The sequence below is a fragment of the Engraulis encrasicolus genome, chromosome 7, assembly GCF_034702125.1.
Source record: "Engraulis encrasicolus isolate BLACKSEA-1 chromosome 7, IST_EnEncr_1.0, whole genome shotgun sequence".
Taxonomy (NCBI): domain Eukaryota; kingdom Metazoa; phylum Chordata; class Actinopteri; order Clupeiformes; family Engraulidae; genus Engraulis; species Engraulis encrasicolus.
In genome coordinates, this window is record NC_085863.1 from 55228620 (window position 1) to 55254012 (window position 25393).

Consider the following 25393-nt stretch of genomic DNA (forward strand, 5'->3'; position numbering starts at 1 on the left):
TTAGCCTCATGGCCATTTTTGTTTAAATGCTGGTAATATATGCTGTCCCTTTTTAAATAAATAAACTTGTAAACTTGTATAATAAAGGCAAAAAGCCCAAAAGCATACTTGCAAAACACGGACAAGACAGTTATACACATCATACTCTGCATGCTACATACATACTAGGGGTGGCCCGATTCATAGAATTTCACCAAAGTTTGGTGACGGTCCATATCACAGTATCAAGGTCATGGTTTTCGGTTCTTGTTTATTTTTTTATTCATAATGCACGGTGCACTTCTAATATTAAAATATATTATACAATTACAATTACAATGTAATGATGACAAGTTGAATTTGACCTCTTCCAGGTGTCTGAGAACCGCCTCTTGTGCTAACCTGCAATTGCACTTAAACTGTCATCAGCTGATGTGCGCCGTTTGAGCATTCCAAATTCCCACTTTCAGTTGGCTGATAGAATCTGACTTATCATCAGTAGATATCCTACTTATGGTTTGTATAGGCTTACAGTATGAAAATAGTCTGATTTAAATTGCGTCATCCGCGGAGGTCTCAAATACTCAAATGTTTCAATAGATATTTTCTGACCACTGCATGGACTGCGGTTTGCCACGGTTTGCATATCACGGTTCGGCATGTGTAATTGTACGGTTTCTATTTTCGGTGCGGATTGTGCCATCCCTATTACATACAGTAGAACATTTAATTTCCACAGCATGCTGTATTTTAGCAATTGTCTCAGTGCCAACTGAAAGCAGGGGAGATGGTAGAAGAAGGGGTAGAGGCTAGATGGGTGACAGACAGGTAGGCATGGGGAGCTGGAAGAGTGGTCCACAGACAGGGGAAGAGGGGGCGGCATACAGGGAAAGAGTGGTCTTCAGATAGGGGAAGAGTGGTCAACAGACAGGAGAAGAGTGGTTCACAGACAGGGAAAGAGAGGTCCACAGACAGGGAAAGAGAGGGGCGACTGGGGGGCATAAGAGCTGAGGCAGCCATGGATTCACAGAGCTATCCATGTGATAACTTCGCCACAATGGCTGTATCTGACAAAGCCCATTATTAGTCTAAGGTTTGTACAGTTTATACATCATAGTAACTGTATACAATAGAGTGCATGTAACTTCAAGAACATTTATTTTAAGCTGTCTGTCTTGTGCCAACTAACCAGGGGAGATGTGAGAACAAGGGGCACAGGGAGGACAGGGGGGTACAGCAAAAAAACAAAAAAAAAAACATATACTAAATATATCAACATACACATACTATATATTCACATAATATTCAAAGCATCATTTTCACATCTGTCTTGTGCCAGCTGAAATCAGGATAGATGGGAGAGCAAGGGGCGTTGAGGGGAAGTGGGGGCGACGGGGGGAGAGTAGGCGACAGACAGGGGAGGAGTGGGCGGTAGTGGGGCTGGGGGGGAGCCATGGATTCCCAGAGCTATCCGTGTGATTACCTCGCCACAATGGCTGTATCTGACAGGGCCCATTACTAATCTAAAGGTCAGCGTAGTTAGGAATGTAGATCCAGTCGATGCAGGAAGTAGATCAATGCTAATTTTGTCCCGAGATGTGGGCTGCGTGAATAGCTGGCATACACACAGACGCGCAGACATGCACGAACACACACACACGCAGGCACGCAGACACACACACACACACACACATACACAAATGAACACACGCAGACACATTCAAAAGCAGAGCAGCACAAAAGGCAGGACAGTGAAATGTGAAAACCGCTGATTTATGTCCTGACTACTCTATGGTAGAGGGGGAATCAACTGGGGGCTGTCACTGGAGATGTGCTCTCCACACGCCCAGAGGGGTAAACCACTGTCCGACCAATCACCCACCCACCAGCGTCAAACTGGAAACCGCCAACGCACCAGCAAACCAACCAACCCACCGACTGACCGACCGACCACACTGTCACGTTGGAGAGGCTGCCATGTAATTGCGTGTGACTGCTACGGCAGACATGGCCTACATTCACACAGCATGGAGGTCATTGCCAGCAACACTGGTGAGATCAGGCAGATTAGAAGCAGGTTTGTGGGGGGCACTAAAGCACACAAAGACCACCTAGAAGCGGTTATGCATTCAAGGATGAAGTAAGGGAGGGATTTTTTGTTTGTTTTTTTTTTTAGTGCAAAGAGCACGTGGTTTCAAAGAGATCACATGCACATGGCTGGACTACTAAATAATGCATTGCATCAAAACCAGAGAGAATGCACATTCGATAGCAATCCAGAGACATGAAACGAAACTCCATAGTCTGCTCTGATCTGCGAGGGGCAACTATAACAACCTCCGTGGTCAGGGGCGGAGCACTAAGGGAGGCAAGCAGGGCATTCACCCAGGAGCCCAGTGCCCTTCCGTATTGGAGGTGGGGGCCCTATTGTGTGTTTAGCCAGATCACACCGCACTCTCGATTAAAAGGTGATAAACATAAACAAAAACTGTGTAAAATTGAAAGAAAAATGTCTACACACTTAAATCCCCTTTGTGTTATTTTTAATAGGGGGCCCTATTGTGACCATGGCAAGCTGTAGGGGGGGGCCCTATAAGTATCTTGCCCTGGGGCCCCCTGTGTGTAATTATTCTGCCACTCTCCATGGTACACATCAAGCCAATCTGTTTTTTTTCCTGATGAAACAGCTCTGCATGCCATGCCGAGTGGTTTCTCAAAAAGTTGCAAAATACCAAGTCATGCAACACTGCTCGGATGTAATGAAAGAGAGATATTGCTCTCAGGTGGCCAAGTTTGGAAAACAAGAAATTGCAGCGCTGGTGAAAAACGATAAAGGAATATGCGATGTGAAATGTAGCAAGCGCATATTTTACAACCCTACGTTGCAACTCTACATGAGCTACATGTCCAGGTCGATGGTAAGCGAACACACATGACCGTTCAAAAAGGGTTGCAAAACAGAAAGAGACATGGTTGCAAGTAAGACCATTTTCAGTATGCCTTCAATCATCGACCATGCCCAGCTGCAGTACAACATCAATATCAGCACCAGTTATCTTGAATATGATCCCAAATATCGACATGCACCAGATATAAAAAAAATTAGCAGCAGCCACCAGCAAAAAAAAAACAAAGCGAAAAGCTGAAACATGGCAGTGGATGATAGATTCCTGATACAAAATTAAAACATACTGCCAAGTGGCTTGTCATTTTTACCACATTGACAACAGCTATAGAACCTCTTTTGTGAAATGTTTTTGTTAATGTCCACGAATGCCATGTACGTACATAGCAAACCATGAGATGATACATTTATGTTCACATACCGTACACTGTACAGTGATGTGGATAGATGAGAAAACACTATTTTTCACAGGTCATATGTTGACAGGTCAACAGTATTTTCCACATCAGCGCGTGCGCGCACACACACACACACGCACACACACACGACGACCAGATGACACGTTTATGTTCACACATACCAGTGATACAGAATGGCGAGAAATGCCACTGTTTTTCACAGGTCATCTCACACAACTACAAAGGAACAGGTGAATAATGATGACAGGGAAAAAAGCCAGGTCCCCCTTGGGCACATAGCCCTAGCATAGCCCTGACTGTTCTTCATCAGAAAGGGCCGCCACCATTCATCAAAGAGGGTGTGTGTGAATGGAGGGATCACTGGGAAAGCCATTACCTAGAGAGAATCTATCCGTCTCACTACCCCTGAATCCATCCCTGTCACTTCTTCCCTTTTTAGGGACTCTGGGGCGAAAAACAAACGACCATTCTGTCCACTTCTCTAATTACATGGGGCTCACGGTGTGCTTGGCATGGCATGGCTTGGCCTTGGCTTGGCGGTCCCCCTCCGCGGTGGCTGGTGTCATATCCTCCGGACGGGAGTGCAGACTCGGAGAGACAGACAGAGGCGCCTTTTGTGTGGCGTGGAGGAGCGGAGTGCCACCTAACCCGGCTAGCGCCTCAAGCGGCTGGCTACACTGAGCTGAGCTGAGCTGAGCTGAGCTGTGCTGTGCTGTTGTGCCACGCTACACTGGGCACATCTGAGATGGCTCTGTGTCTCTGTATTGGTGTGTCTGTGTGTGTAGGAGGGATGGGTTATGTGGGTTTATTTGCATGAATGTGTGTGTGTGTGTGTGTGTGTGTGTGTGTGTGTGTGTGTGTGTGTGTGTGTGTGTGTGTGTGCGTGTGTGTGTGTGTGTGTGTGTGTGTGTCTGTGTGTGTGTGTATGTGTATGTGTGTGTGTGCGGGGGGTACGTATGTGTCTGCCTACATGTGAATCAGTGTGTGTGAGATTATGGCTGAGTTTGACGTTGGGGTATGTGTGGATAGATGTGTGCACGTCTCTCTGCCTCTGTGTGTATGTGTGCGTGTGCGTGTGTGTGTGTGTGTGTGTGTGTGTGTGTAGATACAGGCTACTGTGGTTGTGTGGGAGTTCAACAGTGGAAAGATGTGTGGGTGTGTATATCTGTGTGTGAGTGTGAGTGTGTGTGTGTGTGTGTGTGTGTGTGTGTGTGTGTGTGTGTGTGTGTGTGTGTGTGTGTGTGTGTGTGTGTGTGTGTGTGTGTGTGTGTGTGTGTGGATAAAGGCTACTGTGGTTGTGTGGGAGTTCAACAGTGGAAAGATGTGTGGGTGTGTATATATGTGTGTGTGTATGCGTGTGTGTGTGTGTGTGTGTGTGCACGCGTGTGCGTGTGTGTGTGTTTTTGTGTGTGTGTGCGTGCATCCGTGCGTGTATCTTGATTTGTGTGTGTAGATCCAAATCCACACAGATGCGCCTTTCATGGGGCGGCCCCGCGATATCATGAGCAAAGCCAGATCTGTGCCCTTAAAAGGTCTCTTCTCTCCTCCCTCCCATCCTCACTCTCTCCTCTCCTCTCCTCTACTCTCCTCCCGCCCGCCCGGCTGCACAATCGGCCTTGAGCGAAGAACTTCCTTCCCCTTTCCCTTTCTCTTCCTCTGCCTCGCACATGGCTGGTCGTCCTTGCTCTCTGTGGCCTCAGCAAGCTGTGAATGTCTGCATGCTAAAAAGTCAATTTGGTTTTCCGTGCCACAGAGCTGTCTGACCTAGAGAACTAGACAGGCGACGGGCGCGTGTGCCTCGAAGCGAAGGCGCTGCTGCTGACACACAACAGCCACCCACGTCAGTCTATTAGTCTATGCGTGTGTGTGTGTCTATGTCTGTCTGTGTAAGAGCAAAAGCAGGCGGGAGAAAGAGAGAGAGAGAGAGAGAGAGAGAGAGAGAGAGAGAGAGAGAGAGAGAGAGAGAGAGAGAGAGAGAGAGGTGTGTGTGTGTGTGTGTGTGTGTGTGTGTGTGTGTGTGTGTGTGTGTGTGTGTGTGTGTGTGTGTGTGTGTGTGTGTGTGTGTGTGTGTGTGTGTGTGTGGGAGTGGGTGTGGGAGAGTATGCGAGTGTGCGCATGTTAGTTTTCTAATATGGCAAACGTTTCTCTATCTTCACGTCTGTCTTCCTGCAGGCCTGTGAGCAAAATTGTATCTGTGCATGTTAGAGTGTTCGTTTTCCAACATAGCAGACATCAAGGATCATTTCCTCACACTCAGGCCCCATTCTAGAGAGGCTGCCATCCCCAAAACAGGCACAGGGAGGGAGGCAGGAGAGATGAGAGAGGAAGCTCATGTCTTCACACCCAGCCATGCTGACCTCACTCTGTCTGTCAACTACTTAACACAACACAGACTGCTACGAGCAGAGAGAGAGACACAGGGAAATCCCAACGAGTTAGACAAATGGACTAAAAGGGAATCTTGCTGTTTAGACCAAGACAGTCCTGCAATGTTGTGAGTCCTCGTCACGAGAAACAAATGGGAATCTTTACAAAATGCCAAACAGGGGACATGCGGGATGTTATTTAATTATTGAATGCCATTTAAAAATACTATTAAATACCACGCAAGCAGAGACGGTCTATTATGAATTATAAGAATCTTTGGTGGAAGTCCACAGTCACTTATATATTCACAGGTTTGTGTTCAGAAAACCTATGGACTCATTCTCACCCACTTATGTTTTCAAAATCCCTAATGTACAGCTCATTTCTTCCCACTCCACCATGCTGTCCTCACGCTGTCTGTCAACTCCTTAACACAACACAGACTATCACGAGCAGAGAGAGACACAGAGGGGAAACCCTGGATGTTAGAAAACTGGAGTTCTTGAGAGCAAGTGGGAATCCTGCTGTTTATGTCAAGATACTGCTCTGGGTAACACTTTACTTGGGGTAACACTTTACTTGACATGTTCCTGCATAACATATTCATAGCAGATGTTACTAAGCCTGCACAAAGCATTTATGATTGTTTCATGACCCATTCATACCAAACCTTTTATGAACCTAGCAGACGGAAGGACAGGAACAAAATAAAAGTTAAATAAAGCAGGCCTGCTGGTTTTGTTCTGAACCCTCAATGATTACTGCTTTTGACAAATTACCATCCTTTTGTCTTTCATGTTAATGAAAGGTTTGGTAGGAATGTCTTACAAAACAGTCTTGAATCCTTCATGCAAACAGCTGCTATGAAAGTGTTATGCAGCGACACGTCAAGTAAAGCGTAACCAAAAAGGGCAACGTAATGTCAAATGGGGAAAATGGATGCGACTTTATGAGTGAAGGCCATTTCCAAAATATTCCTAATTCAAGACCAATGTGTATACACTATACTACCAAAGTTCACCTGCCTTGACTCACATATGAACTCAACCGCCATCCCATTCCTAACACATCTAGGTCAAGGTCAAGGTCAAGTAGGTTTTATTGTCAATTTCTTTACATGCACTGGTCATACAAAGAATTTGAAATTACATTTCTTGCTTTTCCATACAGACATAGACTAATCTAGGTAAGGACATAGACAGTATAGACATAGACAGTACTTATACATGGACTTAAGACAGTATGGACATAGACAGTGCTCATACAGACATTTAAAGTGCAAGACTGGACAACAGAAGACTTGCAGAGGACATACATTAAGAGGTATTTGTTGTGCTTTTGTGCTTTTCCTAAAAAAAAGTCCTTTATAGCGTTCTGACATGGTAATAGTAGCATTTTGAAGAAAAATAAATATTAAAAAGGTCTGTCAAGTACACCAGCAGCAGTGTGTGTGTGTGTGTGTGTGTGTGTATGTGTTTAGTGCAGGTAGAAGGTGCGGTGTGCGTCTTGTGTGTGTGTTCGTGTGTCTGTGTGTGTGTGTGTGTGTGTGTGTGTGTGTGTGTGTGTGTGTCAGTGTGTGTATGTTTGGGTTTAGTGCAGAAAGTGCAGTGTGCTTGTGTGTGTGTGTGTGTGTGTGTGTGTGTGTGTGTGTGTGTGTGTGTGTGTGTGTGTGTGAGTTGTGTGTGTGTGTGTGTGTGTGTGTGTGTGTGTGAGTGTGCATGTTTTTGAGTTAGTGCAGGTTGAAAGTTCAGTCACAAGTATAGTAGTGCAGGTGGAATGTTCAGTCGCAGATATGGTGGTGGGGGATGGGGGGGGGGGTTGTCAGTGGCCTTGCTGGCTAGAGGCTGACAGTGGAGGGAGAGTGGGTTGAGTGTTCAGCATCTTGATCGCTTGGTGCATTGTGCTGCTCGCCAGCCTGGTGGTACGGGAACGGAGGCGCCTGTACCTCTTCCCAGAGGGCAGGAGGCTGAACAGTTTGTGTGCAGGGTGGCTTGTGTCTTTGATGATCATCAGTGCTTTCCGGGTGAGGCGTGTGGTGTAAATGTCCTGCAGGGAGGGGAGTGGTACTCCAATGATCTTCTTCGCTGTGTTCACAACACGCTGAAGTGTCTTCCTGTTTTTCTCTGTGCAGCTTCCTCCCCACACTGTGATGCAGTTGGACACGACGCTCTCTATGGTTCCTCTGTAGAATGTTGTCATGATGGAGGGTGTAGCACTTGCCTTCTTTAGTTTGCGCAGGAAGTAGAGACGCTGATGGGCCTTCTTCGCCAGTGATGTAGTGTTGGTGGTCCAAGAGAGGTCGTCGCTGATGTGCACTCCAAGGAACTTGGTGCTGCTCTCTCTCTCCACAGCATCGCCGTCGATGGTCAGTGGTGCAGTTGTTTTTTGGACCCTTTGGAAGTTGACAACAATCTCCTTGGTCTTGTTGACATTCAGCAGGAGGTTGTTGTCTTTGCACCATCTGGCCAGCAGGTCTACTTCTTCTCTGTAGTGAGTCTCATCGCCCTTGGTGATGAGGCCCACCAGTGTTGTATCATCCGCAAACTTCACTAGATGGTTAGTGCTGTGGGTCGTTGTGCAGTCGTGTGTCAGCAGCGTGAACAGCAGGGGGCTGAGAACACAACCTTGCGGAGCCCCCGTGCTCAGGGTCAGGGTGCTCGAGGTGTTGTTCCCTACCCGTACTGCTTGTGGTCTTTGCATCAGGAAGTCCAGCAGCCAGTTGCAGAGGGAGGTGCTGAAACCTAGTTTGTCCAGTTTTCTGATGAGTTGTTGTGGTATTATGCTGAACTGAAGTCAATGAACAGCATTCTCACATATGAGTCTTTATTGTCCAAGTGGGTGAGGGCTGGATGGAGGGCAGAGCAAATTGCATCCTCCGTGGATCGCTTGGCTCGGTATGCGAACTGGTAGGGGTCTAGGGTGGGGGGTAGGGTGGCTTTGATGTGTGACAGGACTAGCCGTTCGAAGCACTTCATGATTATGGGCGTCAGTGCTACAGGACGGTAGTCATTGAAGCATGATGGTGATGATTTCTTCGGCACAGGCATGGAGGTAGCGCCTTTGAAAAGTGATGGGCGGACTGCTCGCTCCACGGAGATGTTAAAGATGTCTGTTAAAGACATCCTTCAGCTCTTCTGCACAATCCTTCAAGACTCGGCCTGGTATGTTGTTTGGGCCAGCTGCTTTGCGTGGGTTGATGGTGGCCAGTGTCCTCTTAACACTGGCAGAGGCCAGGTAAAGGGGTTTGATCATGGGGGGGAGGGGGAGTTTTTCTGTGGGTGAGTGTCATTTTGTGCTTCAAAGCGGGCAAAGAAACTGTTCAGGTCGTTTAGCAGAAGAGGTGTTGTTGTCACAGCTTCGTGGTGCAGGCTTATAGTCCGTGATGGCCTGTATGCCCTGCCACAGGCTCTGTGCATCTCTGCTGTCTTTGAAGTGTGTTGTTATTTTGTCTGAGTATTCCTTTTTTGCTTTCCTGATGCCCTGGGACAGGTTTGCCCTTGCTGTCTTTAGGCCAGCTACGTCTCCTGCTCTGAAGGCTTTGTCTCTGGCCCTCAGCAGTCGGTGAACGTCTCCTGTGAACCATGGCTTCTGGTTGGCCCTGGTAGTTGCTGTGTTTTATCTCTGTAACATCATCGATGCATTTTGTGATGTAGGAGGTCACGGTGTCTGTGTACTCCTCAATGTCAATGTGATTGGCTGTGGGTGGCAGTTGTTTTGAAAATGTCCCAGTCTGTGGTTTCAAAGCAGTCCTGAAGTCGTGAGATGGCTCCCATCAGGCCATTTTCTCTCACCTCCTTCTGAACTGGTTTGGTGAGATTTGCCTTTTGTCTGTAAGCTGGCAGTAGCAGAATTGTTGTGTGGTCTGATGATCCAATGTGGGGGATGGGCTTTGCCTTGTATGCTCTCTTCTGATTTGTGTAAAACGAGGTCCAGGGTGTTTTTTTTCTCTTGTTGGGAAGATTTTTGTGACATGTTGATGAAATTTTGGAAGTACTGTTTTGAGATTTCCGTGGTTGAAATCTCCCAGTACCACTGTGAAGGCATCTGGGTGTGCATCTTGTTGTTCACTGATGCCCCGATGCAGCTCGTTCAGTGCCTCGCTTTTGGACGCCATTGTTGTTGCTGGGTGGGAGGTAGACGGCGACTAATAGGATAGCGGATATTTTCTCTGGGTAAAATAGAAGGGTCGGCACTTGATGATCATGAACTCCACTCGTGGAGAGCAGTGCCTCTGTACTACCGTAGCATTATTGCACCAAGGCATCATGTGTGTAGACACATATTCCTCCCCCTCGTTTTTTCTCTGCAAGGGCTCTGTCCGCTCGGTGGCACGTTAGTTGTTCCAGTTGTAAAGCCGAATCGGGTATGCCGTCGTTCAGCCCATGATTCGGTGAACACCGTAACGCAGCAGTTCCTCACGGTTTTGTTCGCTGATCTTAGTAGCCGTATGTCATCCATCTATTGTCCAGAGATCTGACGTTGCCAAGAGAATTGATGGTATTGCTGGACGAGTTGGGTTGGCTGCAAGCCGTGTCTCGACGCCACCTCGTTTGCCCCTTTTCCTAATTCTTGAGCATCGCTTTCGGTGTCGGCATAGCGAGGCAGACGGGTCCGATGTAGTCCTATGCCGCCGGAGAATTCCTAGTTCTTCCAGAGTCTTCATTGGTACATCCAATACATTGCTTAAGTTGTCCATTCTTATCTGCAACAGCTGTTGCCGACTGTACGTGCGTTCCGACATATTTTCCGACGATAGACATTTCGAAAGACACATTTTAACACAAATAAACACTGAAAGTTGGGAAAGCAAGGGGCTGCTGCAACCTACGTGCGCCGCCGGTTTCAGTCCATCTTTTCCAGCGATTCCAGAATCTGTGAAGGTCCACCAGGTTGAGGGGTGTGTCTATAGGAATTTTCGCCCATTCTTCCAAAAGCGCATCGGGTGAGGTCACACACTGATGTTGGTCGAGAAGGCCTGGCTCAGGTCAGGACTCAATACAGGCCAGTCAAGTTCATCCATAATAGACTCTGTCATCATCCGTGTCCTTGCTCTGTGCACTGGTGCACACTCATGCTGGAAGAGGAAGAGGCTCTCTCCAAAACTCCCACAAGAGTGGGAGCATTAAATTGTCCAAAAATGTTTTTGTATCCTGAAGTATTCAAAGTTCCTTTCACTGGAACTAAGGTGTCAAGCCCAATTCCTGAAAAACAACCCATTATTGAAAACACAATTCCTCCTCCATCCATTTGGCACAATGCAGTCCGAAATGTACAGTTCCCCTGGCCACCTCCCAACTCAGACTCGTCTATCAGATTGCCAGATGGAAAGGCATGATCCATCACTACAGAGAACACATCGCCACAGCTCGATTACATTACAGCACTGCATCTAACACTTTGCAATGCTCTTCGTGGTATAGGGCTTGGATGCAGCTGCTCGACCATGGAAACCCTTTCCATGAGGGGTTGCAGGTTCGAATCCCCCCTGACCTCTCCCTACATCTCCATCCATGGCCGAAGTGCCCTTGAGCAAGGCACCTAACCCCACTTTGCTCCAGGGACTGTAACCAATACCCTGAAACATAATAACTGTAAGTCGCTTTGAATAAATGAAAGTGTCAGCTAAGTGCAATGTAATCATGAAGCTCTCCACATACTGTATTTGGGCTAATATGAGGGTCACAGGAAGTTTGGAGCTCGGTGGCAATTGTCGACCACCTCTTTGCTCCATGCGCCGCAACATCCGCTGACCCCTCTCCGTCACTTTGCATGGCCCACCACTTTATGGCCGAGTTGCTATTGTGCCCAAATCCATTTTCTTATAATAAGGCTGACAGTTGAATGTGGAATATTTAGGAGTGAGGAAATTTCAAGACCAGATTTGTAGCACAGGTGACATCTTGTGACAGTTCCACGCTGGAATTCACTGCGCTCCTGAGAGCAGCCTATATTGTTCACAAATGTTTGTAAAACCAGTCTGCATGCCTAGATGCTTTATTTTGTTCACTTCTAGCCAGGTCAAGTGATTAGGAAACCTGATTCTGATCATTTCGATGGGTGATTGTTTTGTTAACATTAGTGTGTATTCACAGGATTGCTTTAGGACTACCTGGGATTTCAATGTAATATGATAGGGGGGAGTAGCAGGTGGGGCTCATTTCTCACCCATTAATGCCTTCAAATCCCTACTGCCATCTAGCACACACAGCAACCACAGACACATACTGTGCAGTGCACAGGCACGCCCCTGCCCTAGGCATATACACAGACTTTCACTCACACTCACGCACACGCACACAAACATTGGTGTCAGTGGCAGAACAATTGCACACCGGGCCCCAGGGCAAAACACTGATGGGGCCCCCTATACAACCTGCCAAGGTACCGGAGGGCCCTGGGCCCAGGGAAAAATGCCCTGCTTGCCCCTCCTATAGCTCCGGCCCTGATTGGTGTGCATCTCCAATATAACAAAAGAACCACACAGAAATAGTCTCGCTCTAAGACACACACACAGGGTCTCTCTCTCTCACTCACTCACTCACTCTCTCCCTCTCTCTCTCTCTCTCTCTCTCTCTCTCTCTCTCTCTCTCACACGCTCGCACGCACGCACGCACGCACGCATGCACACACGCACACACACACACACGCACACACCCAAATCCCCCCCTCTCCCCCCCTGCTCATCTCCTGTCCCAGTGGGAGTATAGCCTCTGCTCTACTGTGCTCTACTGTGCTCTGCAATCACAGGCCAGCTCCTGTGGGCAGGAGGGCTGAGTCAGGCGCCTCACACTCACATGGCTGATACACACACATAGACACACACAAGCACTCACAAACACAAACACACACACACACACACTGATTGCGTGAGATCTCTTTCTCTCTCTCACACACACACACACAGACACACACACATGCACACACGCACACACACACACACACACACACACACACACACACACACATACACACACATAGACACACACAAGCACTCACAAACACAAACACACACACACACACTGATTGCGTGAGATCTCTTTCTCTTTCTCTCTCACACACACACACACACACACACACACACACACACACACACACACACACACACATTTGCAGATTGACTGTCTGACACCACATGAGTGAAGGGTGTCTGAGGGAGATCCAGAGGGCTCGGTGGGGCCTAGTCACTAGTCCAAGGGCTCAATACCATTAGCAGACCTGCAGAGCCTCTGGCAAAGCAACACCAGCCAGGCTAAGAATACGATGTCTGTGGTGGTTCATCAGCTGTGTGTGTGTGTGTGTGTGTGTGTGTGTGTGTGTGTGTGTGTGTGTGTGTGTGTGTGTGTGTGTGTGTGTGTGTGTGTGTGTGTGTGTGTGTGCTTGCGTGTGCGCGCATGTGTGTGTGTGTGCGTGTGTGTGTGTGTGTGTGTGTGCATGTGCGTGTGTGTGTGTGTGTGTGTGTGTATGTGTGTGTGTGTTGCAAGCAGAGCCAAAAGCACAGTAAGCTCTTAATAGCACTGCATTGTGCCGGTGTGCACAGGACAACATGTTTAGGGATTTACAGTGTCACCCACCAGGTGAACAAAACTGCAACTGGTAGAGTAGCTATGAGAAATAGAAATACACAAATAGATACAGATTTAGAAATGAGTAGAATAGAAATATAATTGACTGCTAACGCTGAAAGTGAAGTTGATGGTTAAAGGTGGACAATGAAGCCATCAAGGGCATATATGGAGCAGCGTAGCCCCTTACCAGACGTAATAGTCTCTGAAAAACTTAACTACCATTGTACTACACCATTATGACAGTGCACAGAGCCTTTAGTAATACATCAAGACTTGGACATTGCCATTCTGGGAACAGATAATTTATAACAGGGGTAGTGCCTTAACATATTATTGTAATGTGTGTAATGACAATAAAGGCTATTCTATTCTATTCTGTTCTATATCTTCACAGAAGGCAACAAAAGTCCTGATTTGACCTGGACTGCAAAACTGCTATGCTCTTGACTTGTGCATACCAATTTTGCAGCTTTGATAGCGGTGCAGTACCAACAGATATAGGTTCTCTCTCCCTCTCCATCTAGTCATCTGTCTCCTGTGAGATTATGTTGTGCGGTGAGGCAGAGGCAGATGGAAAAAAGCAATACTCTGGATTTTTTTCGAGTGCAGTACAGGGCTATGGAGTAGTCAAGCCAGGCCAGACCAGTGACATTGAGGAGTCCTTCGTATGGTATCCGACAGCGTGCTCATGGTAATAGGATACCGCTATAATGGAGAGGCAATGGGGAATTAGCCAAAGGGGAGAGAACGAAAAAAAACACCCTTCTAATGGTGTGCTCTGCTATGGCACGAAGCCCTCCTCCTCCTCCTCCTCCTCCTCCTCCTCCTCCTTCTCTTTGACTCCCCCTGTCCAAAATCTATATTTCGCATGTTTGGTCTGACTGGCAGTGCAAAACACGTGCAAGAAACGCATTCATTACTCGCCCGATATTCAAATCGGAGACTGGTACAGTAAGTGTGCCATGTTGTGCAGACGACTACAGTACAGCGTGAGAGACATGCTGTCAGCGTTTGTAGGCGTGTGAAATTGGGCCAATACTTCCTGTCGTGAGCAATTTCAATCACTGTCCTTCCTACGCTGCATGTGACACAGTGGTGCCTTGTTTTCACTGTTTTCTTACGACTGTGTGTAGGTATATATGAACGTGTTTACAGCATTAGTTCGAATTTTGTATACACTGTATGTTCGAGAGGAATTCTACATACAGTATCAAAGAGCTAACAAAAAGATAAATGGATATCAGCCAGACCTACATTTAATAGTACTGAAGAGTGAAAAATACTAGCATAATTATCTGTTTTTCACATGACCATTACCACTGAAATGAACACAGCATAAATGAACACAGCATAAATGAGCAAAGTATAAATGAAGTGGCTTACATGCACACAATTAAAGGCCGATTTATGCATTACATAATACATTGATCCAATTGCAAATGTACAATTCCCACTCCAGCAAGCATCCTTTATATTCATCCCTACTACTACAGCCTTGGAAGTCAACTGTATGCTGCTGATCGCTGAATCGTAATGATCACTAAAGGGCAACGGTAGCAGCAGACTCTAAATGAGTGAACAGGATGGATGGCTGGGTATTTGGTTGGGGACGAGCCCTAGTGGACCCCCACCTCATGTCCACAGAGCAGGCGATTGACACTGGTTGGAGGTCCCTGACTGACGGTAATCCACTCTGATCTACAATATTGACTTGCTTGGAAGGGCTTTTAGTCAGTGCTGGGCTAAATGGAAAGCAATTTGACCCAGGGCCAATCAGAGAGCACGCTGGAGCTAGACAGCGGGCATGGTTAATGAAATTCTTCTGCCGGAGGAACGCCAAAAGTACAAACCCCAGGGCCCGGGCCATGGTCCATCTAAGGGGACAGTAGTGTTCAGCAAGGCTCACTCACTGACATTAATCAGGGTGCTGTGGCACTGCAAATATTGACCATAAACCAGGACACACAGTCTGTGTAAATCAGCTCCGGTAATTAAAACTTTACGACCGCCCCAACCACTGTGGTTGACTGGGATGTACTTGTACTCTGGTCCGCTGACAGCTCTGGATGGGTCAGGGGTTAAGTCATCTGAAAGGATCCCCTTCTCTAAGCATATGTAATGATGAGCACCCAATTCCTGACCCACCTCTCCCTGGGTGAAGGACAACTAACGCGTTTGCCCCACAATCCCCTCCCCCCACCCCCCCAGGGCCGCTGACAACTTTGACCGGGCTCGTAACAAAGTCATCTGAAAGCCCCCCTCCCACCCCCACAGGGCCTGTACATATAATACCAAATCAAAGAGTCATCTAGAGTAAGACACATCAAGCCGATTCTTTTACCTGGATCCATGTGAGGTCAGGTGAACGCCCCTTTAGGAGCCCTTTGGTTAGGAGACCTTTGGAGACCTTATGTTGACAAGAAATGGAGTTCCCTTTATCACTGCCGATGGTGGTAGCGCACATCTTATGCAAGCTGCCACCAAACACCACAGAAAGAAAATAAGAAGGAGGGCACAATGCCCCCTTAGGAGACCGAGCTTGAGCACACTCCTGTGCATTGGGTGGGCGTCGTTTAGGGTATTCAAATACAGTGTTTCTCAACCTTTTTTTAGGCGAGGCACCCTTTCAATTCATGACAAATTTCAAGGCACCCCAAACCAACAAGCCGTAACAGGGCATTGCATCCGATACCACACAAGCTTAGAATTGTAACACATTTATTGTGTGTGAATGGCAGATGAAAGATTCCACTGACTAGCGTTAACTTAACAATGACAATTTAGACAAATATGTATTATATTACATAAGTTATTTATCAGCCACATTTCCGCGGCACCCCAGGGTGCCCCAGCACCCCTGTTGAGAAACACTGCTCTAATAGATTCGTTGACCCCAATCTTGGGCCCCTCTCTCCCGGGACCCAGGACAACTGACCCCTTTGTCCCCCCCCACTTGTCAGCCTCCCTGCCCCCACCTCCCTGTCGGCTACCCTGCTTGCACTCACCAGCACTCGGTCTCCCACGCGGAGATCCTTGTCGCCGCCTTTCTTCACTGAGCCGCTGTCGGACATGTTGGATCCCGACTCGTTGCCCGTCTTCACAGCGCTGTTGAGCACGCCCTCCCTCAGGGGCATGACCGCTCGCTGGGCGGAGTTGGGCGCCCCGCCGTGCAGATTCTGCAGGTTCTGGGCCGTGAGGGCGACGTCGCCGCCGTGCCCATCCCCGCCGTCGCCCGTCGGCTGCCGGTTGAGCTTGGACGGCCTGGTGAAGATGCCCTGGAGAGGCTGGCACTCGAAGTAACGCACCCCACCGACGGAGCCGTCGTTCTTGCCCACCAGGTCATTGAGGACTACCCCTGCCCACTGGCCGGGCGCGAACTGGGTCTCGCCCAGGTAGGCGATGACGCCGGGCTTGACGCCGTTGACCCACACCCGCTCGCCCACCACATAGTCGCCCAGAACATCGTCGCCCACCTCGGAGGCCTTGGAGCTGGACTTGTCCGAGGCGTTGCTGGGGGTCGGCGTGGTGGGCTTGTGAGGGGTGTCTATGGGGAGAAGAGAGGATGAAAGTCAGACCGATGGAACACAATTATCAGTCCCGCCAGGAATTCGCGATGTTGCGATTTGCAACTTTTTCGCAACTTTATTATTGAATTATTATACTGATCAATTCTTTCATGTACATGATTAAATGTATGTAAATGTGTATAACTATAAATGCTATGTACTACTGTACATGTACACCATGTACATGCTACCTAAATACCTAAACGGTTACATCGACAGAAACTGGGACAGTTATGTGTGAGGACATAAAACTTAAGGTCGATAGTGACAGCCTAAGCCCAACCCAGGCTTATCTACACACAGGAAATATGTACGCCTCCCACGTCAATATCATTTCCCCATCAACATTAAGTGGCTCCCACAGTGCAGACATAAGAGATTACACCCATTGATTGTATATTAGAATTTAGAGTTATTATATACAATCAATGGTGACACCTAACTACTCAAAACCTGTACCAAACCTGAATGGATGAAGAAAAAAAAGACTACCATGATGGTGAGCTCATGCCCCTATCTCGCTAGAAAAAAAACAGTCCCATGACGGTGGGTGAGTTCACGGCCCAGTCTCACCAATTGCCTGAATGAACTTGAAGAGCTACAACAAATTACACGCCTTAATGCTTTGTGAATGACACCCCATTTAATGGTTTACTCTTGTTTTTTGTTTCTGCCCCGAAAAAAAAACCCATCTCCATCCAAACGAGAGAGAGAGAGAGCGAGAGAGAGAGAGAGAGAGAGAGAGAGAGAGAGAGAGAGAGAGAGAGAGAGAGAGAGAGAGAGAGAGAGAGAGAGAGAGAGAGAGCGAGAGAGAGAGAAACAGCACACAGATGTATTAGCATGTGGTCTACTGCCCCCTCGCAGTGCAGCGTGTGGGATGATGTAGTCGGTGCCAGGACTGGCCTGGCCTGGGCTAGCTACCCCTACTAGACCAGGGAGGGAGAGGGGAGGGGAGTGCAGGGCAGGGGGACTACTAATGGCAGCCTTTGTGCCCCAATTGCTCCCATATGTTCCTGCTACTGACGGACGAACAACGCGCTAGCTAGCATCGCAGAGATGCACAACAGAAGCACACATACAAAGGGAATCACTGTGCGTGCGTATGAGTGTGTATGTGTGTGTGTGTGTGTGTGTGTGTGTGTGTGTGTGTGTGTGTGTGTGTGTGTGTGTGTGTGTGTGTGTGTGTGTGTGTGTGTGTCTTCCATAGCTCTGTGAGGGACAATGATGACGCCATATTCAGAAAAGTAAAAACATGTTGGGGGGGTGGAGGACTGGGACTGGGTATCCTGACTACAACAGGCATGAAAATGGGAACACATGCACTTCAGGTGGAATCTGTCTGCAGTGGGCAATCATTGTAAACAATATTGGACAATGACGTGTATTGGGCGGTTTGGTGAAATTGCTGACAAGACAGTGAAACCACATTTCCAATAATGATCACCGTTCAAACGCAGAGCACAGCAAGCTTCAACTGCTCTGTCACGTTCCATCAATTCATACAAGACCACATCTCGGTGTTACAACGCTTTCCGCATGCTGAAAGTCAGCATACACTCCACATAGACTCCCAATTGTGATTTCTCAAGACACAAATTGCAGTCTCCTAATTTTATACATGTGCCACGCCCCACAAAAATAACAACCAGATTGCTAGTTGCAATGCAAGTGTGTTTATGAGTAAGAATGCTGAGTGTTTGCATTGCTGCGGTTCATGTGCTAGCCAGGCCGGGGCATTCTGGCCCTGTGTCACGTCACCGGGTTACTATAAGGGGAGAGGAGAAGAGAAGAGAGGAGAAGAGAAGAGAAGAGAAGAGAAGAGAAGAGAAGAGAAGAGAAGAGAAGAGAAGAGAAGAGAAGAGAAGAGAAGAGAAGAGAAGAGAAGAGAGGAGAAGAGAAGAGAAGCCCTGTTGGAGATGTCCCGGCCCGGTGACGAGCGTGAGCTGAAGGCCTGCCGTGTTGCTTGCCCAAGTGGCCCACGTTACCAGGGCAACCCCAGATCTGGGCAAAAGCAAGCCAGTGAGGCAGGAGGAGAGAGAGAGAGAGAGAGAGAGAGAGAGAGAGAGAGAGAGAGAGAGAGAGAGAGAGAGAGAGAGAGAGAGAGAGAGAGAATGAATGAATGAATGAATGAATGAATGAATGAATGAGGAGGTGTAAGAGATAACGTAGAGGTGGAGAGAGAGAGAGTAAACAAGAGACAAGAGAAATAGAAGAGAGAGAGAACGAGAAAGAGCAGAGGAGAGATAAAAATGAGAGAGAGAGAGAGAGCCAGAGAGAGGGCGAGAGAGAGAGGGCGAGAGAGAGAGAGAGGGCGAGAGAGAGAGAGAGAGAGAGAGAGAGAGAGAGAGGGCAAGAGAGAGAGAGATAGAGAGAGAGAGAGAGGGCAAGAGAGAATGAGCGAGAGAGAGAGGGCAAGAGAGAGAGAGAGAGAGAGAGAGAGAGAGAGAGAGAGAGAGAGAGAGAGAGAGAAGAGTAGAGGGGAGAGAGAGAAGAACACAGGCCTCGCTTCACAATTGTGCCTGATCGTCACCTCCCCTCCCACCCATCTGAATTCCGCTATTCACCAGCAGCACCAGCACAATGACCCCTGCACAGCCCTTAATGCTGCCCCCCCTCCCTCTTTAATGCTGCCCCCCCTCCCTCTTTAATGCTGCCCCCCCTCCCTTCTCCACAGGGACAGGCTCCCAAGATGCACATACACTTCCTTTCAACCCCCTTCTCTCCCTCTCTCTCTCCTTTTCTCTCTGGCTCGCTCTCTCCCTTTCTCTACCCTTCTGTCTCTGCCAGTGGTCTTCTATGATCCCAAGTCTGTCTACTACAGTATATTAAGAAAGTGTAACATCTATCACCAGTGGCATGTAACTGCAGCTTGCCATTCTTCAAATACATTGGGTTAAATAGTAACAGAGTTAGTTATTAACTTTCAGATCAGTGGAACAGAAATGCAGTGACTGATACAGTGGTTGCCTTCACAGTCTAACAGCCAGACATTCCTAAAACCAAATATTAACATGTACGATACAGTGCATTCCTGTTCTTCAAAATCTGAACAGCTGCATTCAACTGCATGTTTATGTCAAGTACTTGGACTGCTACAAACTCCATATACGATGTTGACTGTAGACCCACCATATTTCTACTCTGCTATATATAAACAGCAATATTCAACCACCGCGTTTTTAGGCTCAAGTTTTTAGCATACCATGAATTTCGTACAATCGATCGAGTGTAGCCCCATGTAGTTGGATGCTTACATTGCTGAAATACCATATTTCTACTCTGCAATACCTAAAAAACTACACTCAACCACCACATGTTTATGTGAAGCATTTAGCCCACCAACAACATACTGTATACTGCATGGAGATGCTCATGTTGTTGAAATATACAATGTTTATTTCTACTTTGAAATGTAATTACCAAATAGGCTACTTATTACAAGTGTCCCACCGCAAACTCCCTATAATCTGCTAAAGAGTAGTCTCACTCCAACAACATACAATATATTCAGATGCTTATGTTGTCAAATATACCATAATTCACCCTGCAATATTTAAAAAACTACATTCAATCACCACATGTTTATATTCGAGTACGTATCCCACCACAAACATACTATGTGGAGATGTGTATGTTGTTGAAATATACTACATTTCTACTCTACGTGGCACATCTAAACAGCAACATTCACCCACCATGTGTATGTTATGTGTATGTTTACATTTTTAGCCAACCACAAACTCCATAATGTTGTGTTGCATATATAGCCCCATGTCAGCAATGCATTCAGATGCTTACGTTGTTAAAATATACCATAATTCTACCCCTTAACCCATTGACGCCTAAGGCACGTTCAAAAAAGGGTGCTGAATGCCTGAGCCCTTTTTAAGAAAAGCTGCCTTCGGCCTATGAAAACCTAAATATCTCATAAAAATATGCACTAAGTTGCATTTAAACACTAAGACCCTCATCTTTCATTAGAAGGTGTTCATTCATCTCAAACAAACAGAGATTTTTAATAAAGTTCTTAACATCTCATGAGCCTGAATGTTGCGTAATGACGCTCCAGGCGCCAGGGCCAATGTTGCGCAACGCAACATCAGGCATCAATGGGTTAACATCTAAACAGCAACATTCAACCACCACATGTTTACGTTCAAGTTTTAAGCCCACCCTATGTGGAGCCTCATGTTCACTACGTAAACAACACACACGTAGAGCAGAGCTCATGTGCCACCCCCCCTCCCCACACACACACACACACAACTCTGTGCATTCTTCCACTGCTTGCTTTTCACTTACCATGACCTCACTTCCTGTTCTCTCCTCTCCTCTCTTCTTTCTCTCCCTCCACTCTGCATTCCTCAGACAGCTTGAACCATAACACCCCAGTGGTTGACACATAAACTAATGCAAATAATAAACTGCCGCACGTACTACAGTCTGGCTCTGCCTCGTCTCTGCACGCTTGCATGCAACAACAACCATCTTCTCCATGGCAGCACACAGGCTAGAGTAACTGGCCTCAGGGAAGTGCCGTGTGGAGATTACCCAGCCGAGCTGTGGGATCCGTAACACGCGTCTCTGACCCAAGGTCAGCTCTGTCATATGATCTAAGGGGCTAGGTCATTAAGTAAACTACTGTGCACCTACTTATGTGACTAAACGTGCACATTAAGCACCTAAAACATACAAACACTCAGAGTCTCATGCATGCACGCGCGCACACACACACAACCTTGTTGGAGCGTTATGTTGGACGTGGAATATGGCGGGAAAATCCTATAGTAGATTAACCAAAAGTAGGTTAACGTCACTTTGAGTCACGCAATGCAAACAAAAATGGGCTGCACTCCAACGGCAAATGTATCCTGAAGAAGGACCAACTGGCTTTCCATGGAGGTCACGCAAAAAAGAAACAAAAATGCATTTTCATAATCCTGCAAAGTCCTCTGCTCCGTCTGCGTGACATAACATTTTTTGTTCATTTAAATGATTTGTGGAATTGAGAATTCTCTAATCTCTTGATGCATCCTATTCTGAACAAGTGTACAGGGTCAGGCAGTCACAGAGCCAGCTATCTACCCGTGCATTCAAGAGCATCACTGTCATGTGCAGGGCCTATACTATACAGTACATAGTGTGACAACCAGGGGCGGTTCCAGACATTTATTCTTGGGGTGGCAAAGGGGTGGCGAAGTGTATTTCAGGGGGGCATGCTCCTACACTAAGGGAAAATTATAAACGCTATAATTGACACAAACACTTATGTGATACAGTGAATCCCTTAAAGTGAAACCCTGCAACCTAAAGTTCTATGTCTGAAATGATGTCAAGCATTAAGGCTATTGGTCACAATCAGGGCTCTCAATTGGAGTGGCAAATCATATTTCTGGGGGGGGCAAATGCCACCCCCTGCCACCCCTTAGAACTGTCCTTGATGACAACCTGTACTGTAAAATGTTCCTGTGTTTATTGTCATGTTGTTTTGCCTATGCTTTGCTCTCCATATCCTATTTTGAATGTCTGGGGTCTGACTTGCACGGCGACATTGGTTGGGGAGCTGGGGGGCAGAGAGTTGAAGTGTTACAAAGTTGTGATGTTCTAGGATGTCTTGGGTACCATACGTTGGATATCAGTAATGCTCTCTGCTCAGTTATTTGGAGAGTTAATAACTTCATGATCTCGAAGGAATTACGTCTAATCTGTCACACAAACGAAAATTGAAATTGTGTCCAGTTAACAAAGCTTTTCCTTTGATGTCACACATGGAGCAGTGGCCATGCAGCACACAGATGGCCAAGTTCGGCTTCTGATGGGTCGAGCTTCAAGATAACCTGCCGTTTTGAACCGGCTATTGCGTGTGTGCACTACGTCTTTGTAAATTAATCTAGCTCCTCAACGCCCTGTGACAGGTTAGGTTTAGGGATTACCATTCCCTTGCTTATTTTGGAGTTATTGGCAAAAGTAAAGCAGCAGAAACATTGTTTTTTTCTGACAGGTTAGGTTTAAATGGTTTTGGTTAGGGCACAGCAGACCATTTTCGTGTTTGAAGCTCAACCAATCAGAAGCCGAGTTTGGCCATCTATGTGCTCCAGACAGCAGGGAATGCGTCGAAATCTGGACGCAATTTCGATGTTGGTTTGCGTGAGAAATTAGACAAATTCCTTCGAGAACAGGCTCTTAAATAAACATCCTTCCCTGAGGAATAAACATTACATTTCACCTCTGTGACTGAAGCTGGTGCGGTAACGTTACAGTACAGAAGGTTATAGCACAGTGGGGAAAAAAATAACGAGTGTTGTTTTGTGTTCTGAAAAAACAACCAGTGTAGTGGAAAGTAACTCGCAGGAGCACTGCAAACTGCTGCTGGTACTGCTGGGGTGGCTGAATCACGCTTGCCGGCTCCATCAGGGTGAGAAAGCATTCCACATGGGACGTCGACTGTGCTGTGGTGTACTGTGGGGGGAAAACAGACTTACTGTCTTTCTGTGCAGTGGGACCGGATGAGGGCCCAGCAGTGGTTCGTCCCACAGGGCTGGAGTGCTTTGGACCCCTGCCAGGAATCTTCAGTCCACTTGACTTCAGCATGTTCATGGCGTTCGTCTGGCTGGCTGGTAGTAGGCAGCAAAATGTTGTTGCTGTTATTTTTTTCCTTCCCAAAAACCAAGGGCTTTTGCTTGAGGCACTAGATGTGGGATTGGTGATGCACTGTCCCCATTGTACCTGCAGGACTGGGGAGAGAAGCAAGTGTTTTTTAATGTTAGGATGTTACCGTTTTAAAGATGGTCGATAGAGAATGGTGTTAAACTAGGGCACTTGAGCTGCAGAGACTACACATTTTTACCATATTTGGTTATGCAAGGCCACTTATTGATTTGAATGAGGAGACCCCATATTTGAGCATAAATATTTCCTTGCAACATGAATGTTTGTGCATTACTTTTTTCCCCTGTAACATAACGCTGGCATTCTTCCATAGTGTGAAAATAAATGAAATTCTCATAAAAGCAATATCAATACACCATTCATTGCAGAACAGTACACTGGGCCCCAAAACCTCAACTGGAGGAGAGGCAACAGCACCAGCAGTGATTGTGATGAAGCACCAGCAGCAGACAAAACAAACAGGAGTAGCCTAGCTTACAGATGTCAATGAATGACTCACCTAAATGACTCACACATCCGAGCATAGGCTACCCTGGCTGACGCTATATGGACGAGTCAAAAGTTTTTTTGTCCCGGTATAGGAAACATGTAACCTAACCTCTCATTCGTATTCGCATCCATAATAAGCTCTTGGATAGGCTGTTGGATAGCCTACTGTGTATCTCCAGGACATATAGCCACTCTGTCATCTCCAATAGCCAATAGCAAAACACTAGCCTATCCTGATGTCTGAAACATTGTAACAAGATTAATCAGACCCATTTACATATAGGCCTACCGCTATCTCCAATACAACTTGTTTTAGTTTCCATTGACGTTCTAGAAGATGCCCCTGATGCGTTACGCTGTCGCGCAAATGGTTACTTGATATGAGACCTCAAAACGACCCTTTCAACAAACCAAAACGAATCAAATGCGATTAAATGAATACAATCAAAATCGTTTCCGAGTCTTCCCATGCCGTACAGCTACATACTCAAGTCATCTTCCTTCCACCAAAATCTTGCTCTATTGTTTTAGCCATGTACTGCAGCGTGGTCTGCGTTTTACGTGGCCTGACAGATGTCTGAAATAGCCTGCGATGGAGATGCAACAAAAGCCTTCTTACCTTACAAAGCCCTCGTTCAGTTATGCGCCGGGTGGTGGCCGACTAACTTTATTCCTCTTTGCACGGTAAACTCCTCCGTTTCCCGGGGCTTGAGCGATATCTGTGGTCTGCCACTCCCTACATTCACACACAGGGATGCGAAAAATATGGATGCTGAGCTAGAACTGAGAGGAGGAGTGTGGCAGGATGCGAGCCGCAGTAGAAAGGCGACTGAGATGCCGGGTCATTTTAGGAAAGGCGGTCTAGATAGAAGTCGTCTTGGGGTCTGGTCTACATGCGATCGCATTAAACTGATGTCTACATCCCAATGGCCACGTCCTCTGTTTTCTTGGGTGCGCTTATTTCCGTTGAAACATTTCGGGAAGCTATTAGGACAGCGCGTTACCTTGGCTTCCCAGCGCTCTCACTACAGCTAGCATGTGGCTCTCTGAATGGAGGGGGAGGAGGTAGAGCTAGAGCTACCCTATTTTTTGCCTAAAGCGCAGCGATACTCGGCCTCTTTCCCAAGGCTCAGCACATTCAGACAAAAGACAGCGAGGGCAGCGAGGGCTGAGTGCGGGGGAGCGGCAGAGGAAATCACTGGCAACTTTCCGACGCTTTGGGGGGAAGACTTCCTGTACAGGCCCGGTTCGCTTGAAGTGTATAGCTACAGCTTTGCATATTGCTGCCTCACACACACAATTAATAGTAAAATTTTCTGACGCCTAGTGGTATCTGCTAAATAAAAAATGACACTCCTAGCTGGCCTGCTCTATAGTAGAAATGGAGAGTGAGCCAAAATATTTAATGCAAAATAGCATGTTGGTTGTGTTACC

General features: G+C 47.1%; 1 protein-coding gene across 2 annotated transcripts in view; it reads right to left on the reverse strand.

Moving 5' to 3' along the window:
• The window catches only part of clip2 (CAP-GLY domain containing linker protein 2), a 44314-nt gene extending 19325 nt beyond the window's left edge, over nucleotides 1–24989 (reverse strand). For both annotated transcript variants that reach the window (XM_063204016.1, XM_063204015.1), the window contains exons 1-3: nucleotides 24579–24989; nucleotides 23284–23535; nucleotides 16241–16779 (exon numbers count right to left, since the gene is read on the reverse strand). In XM_063204016.1, coding sequence (XP_063060086.1) covers nucleotides 16241–16779; nucleotides 23284–23398 — 654 coding nt within the window. In that variant the 5' untranslated portion in view covers nucleotides 23399–23535; nucleotides 24579–24989. The remainder of the gene's footprint in view (nucleotides 1–16240; nucleotides 16780–23283; nucleotides 23536–24578) is intronic.
• Nucleotides 24990–25393: the final 404 nt, after the last annotated feature.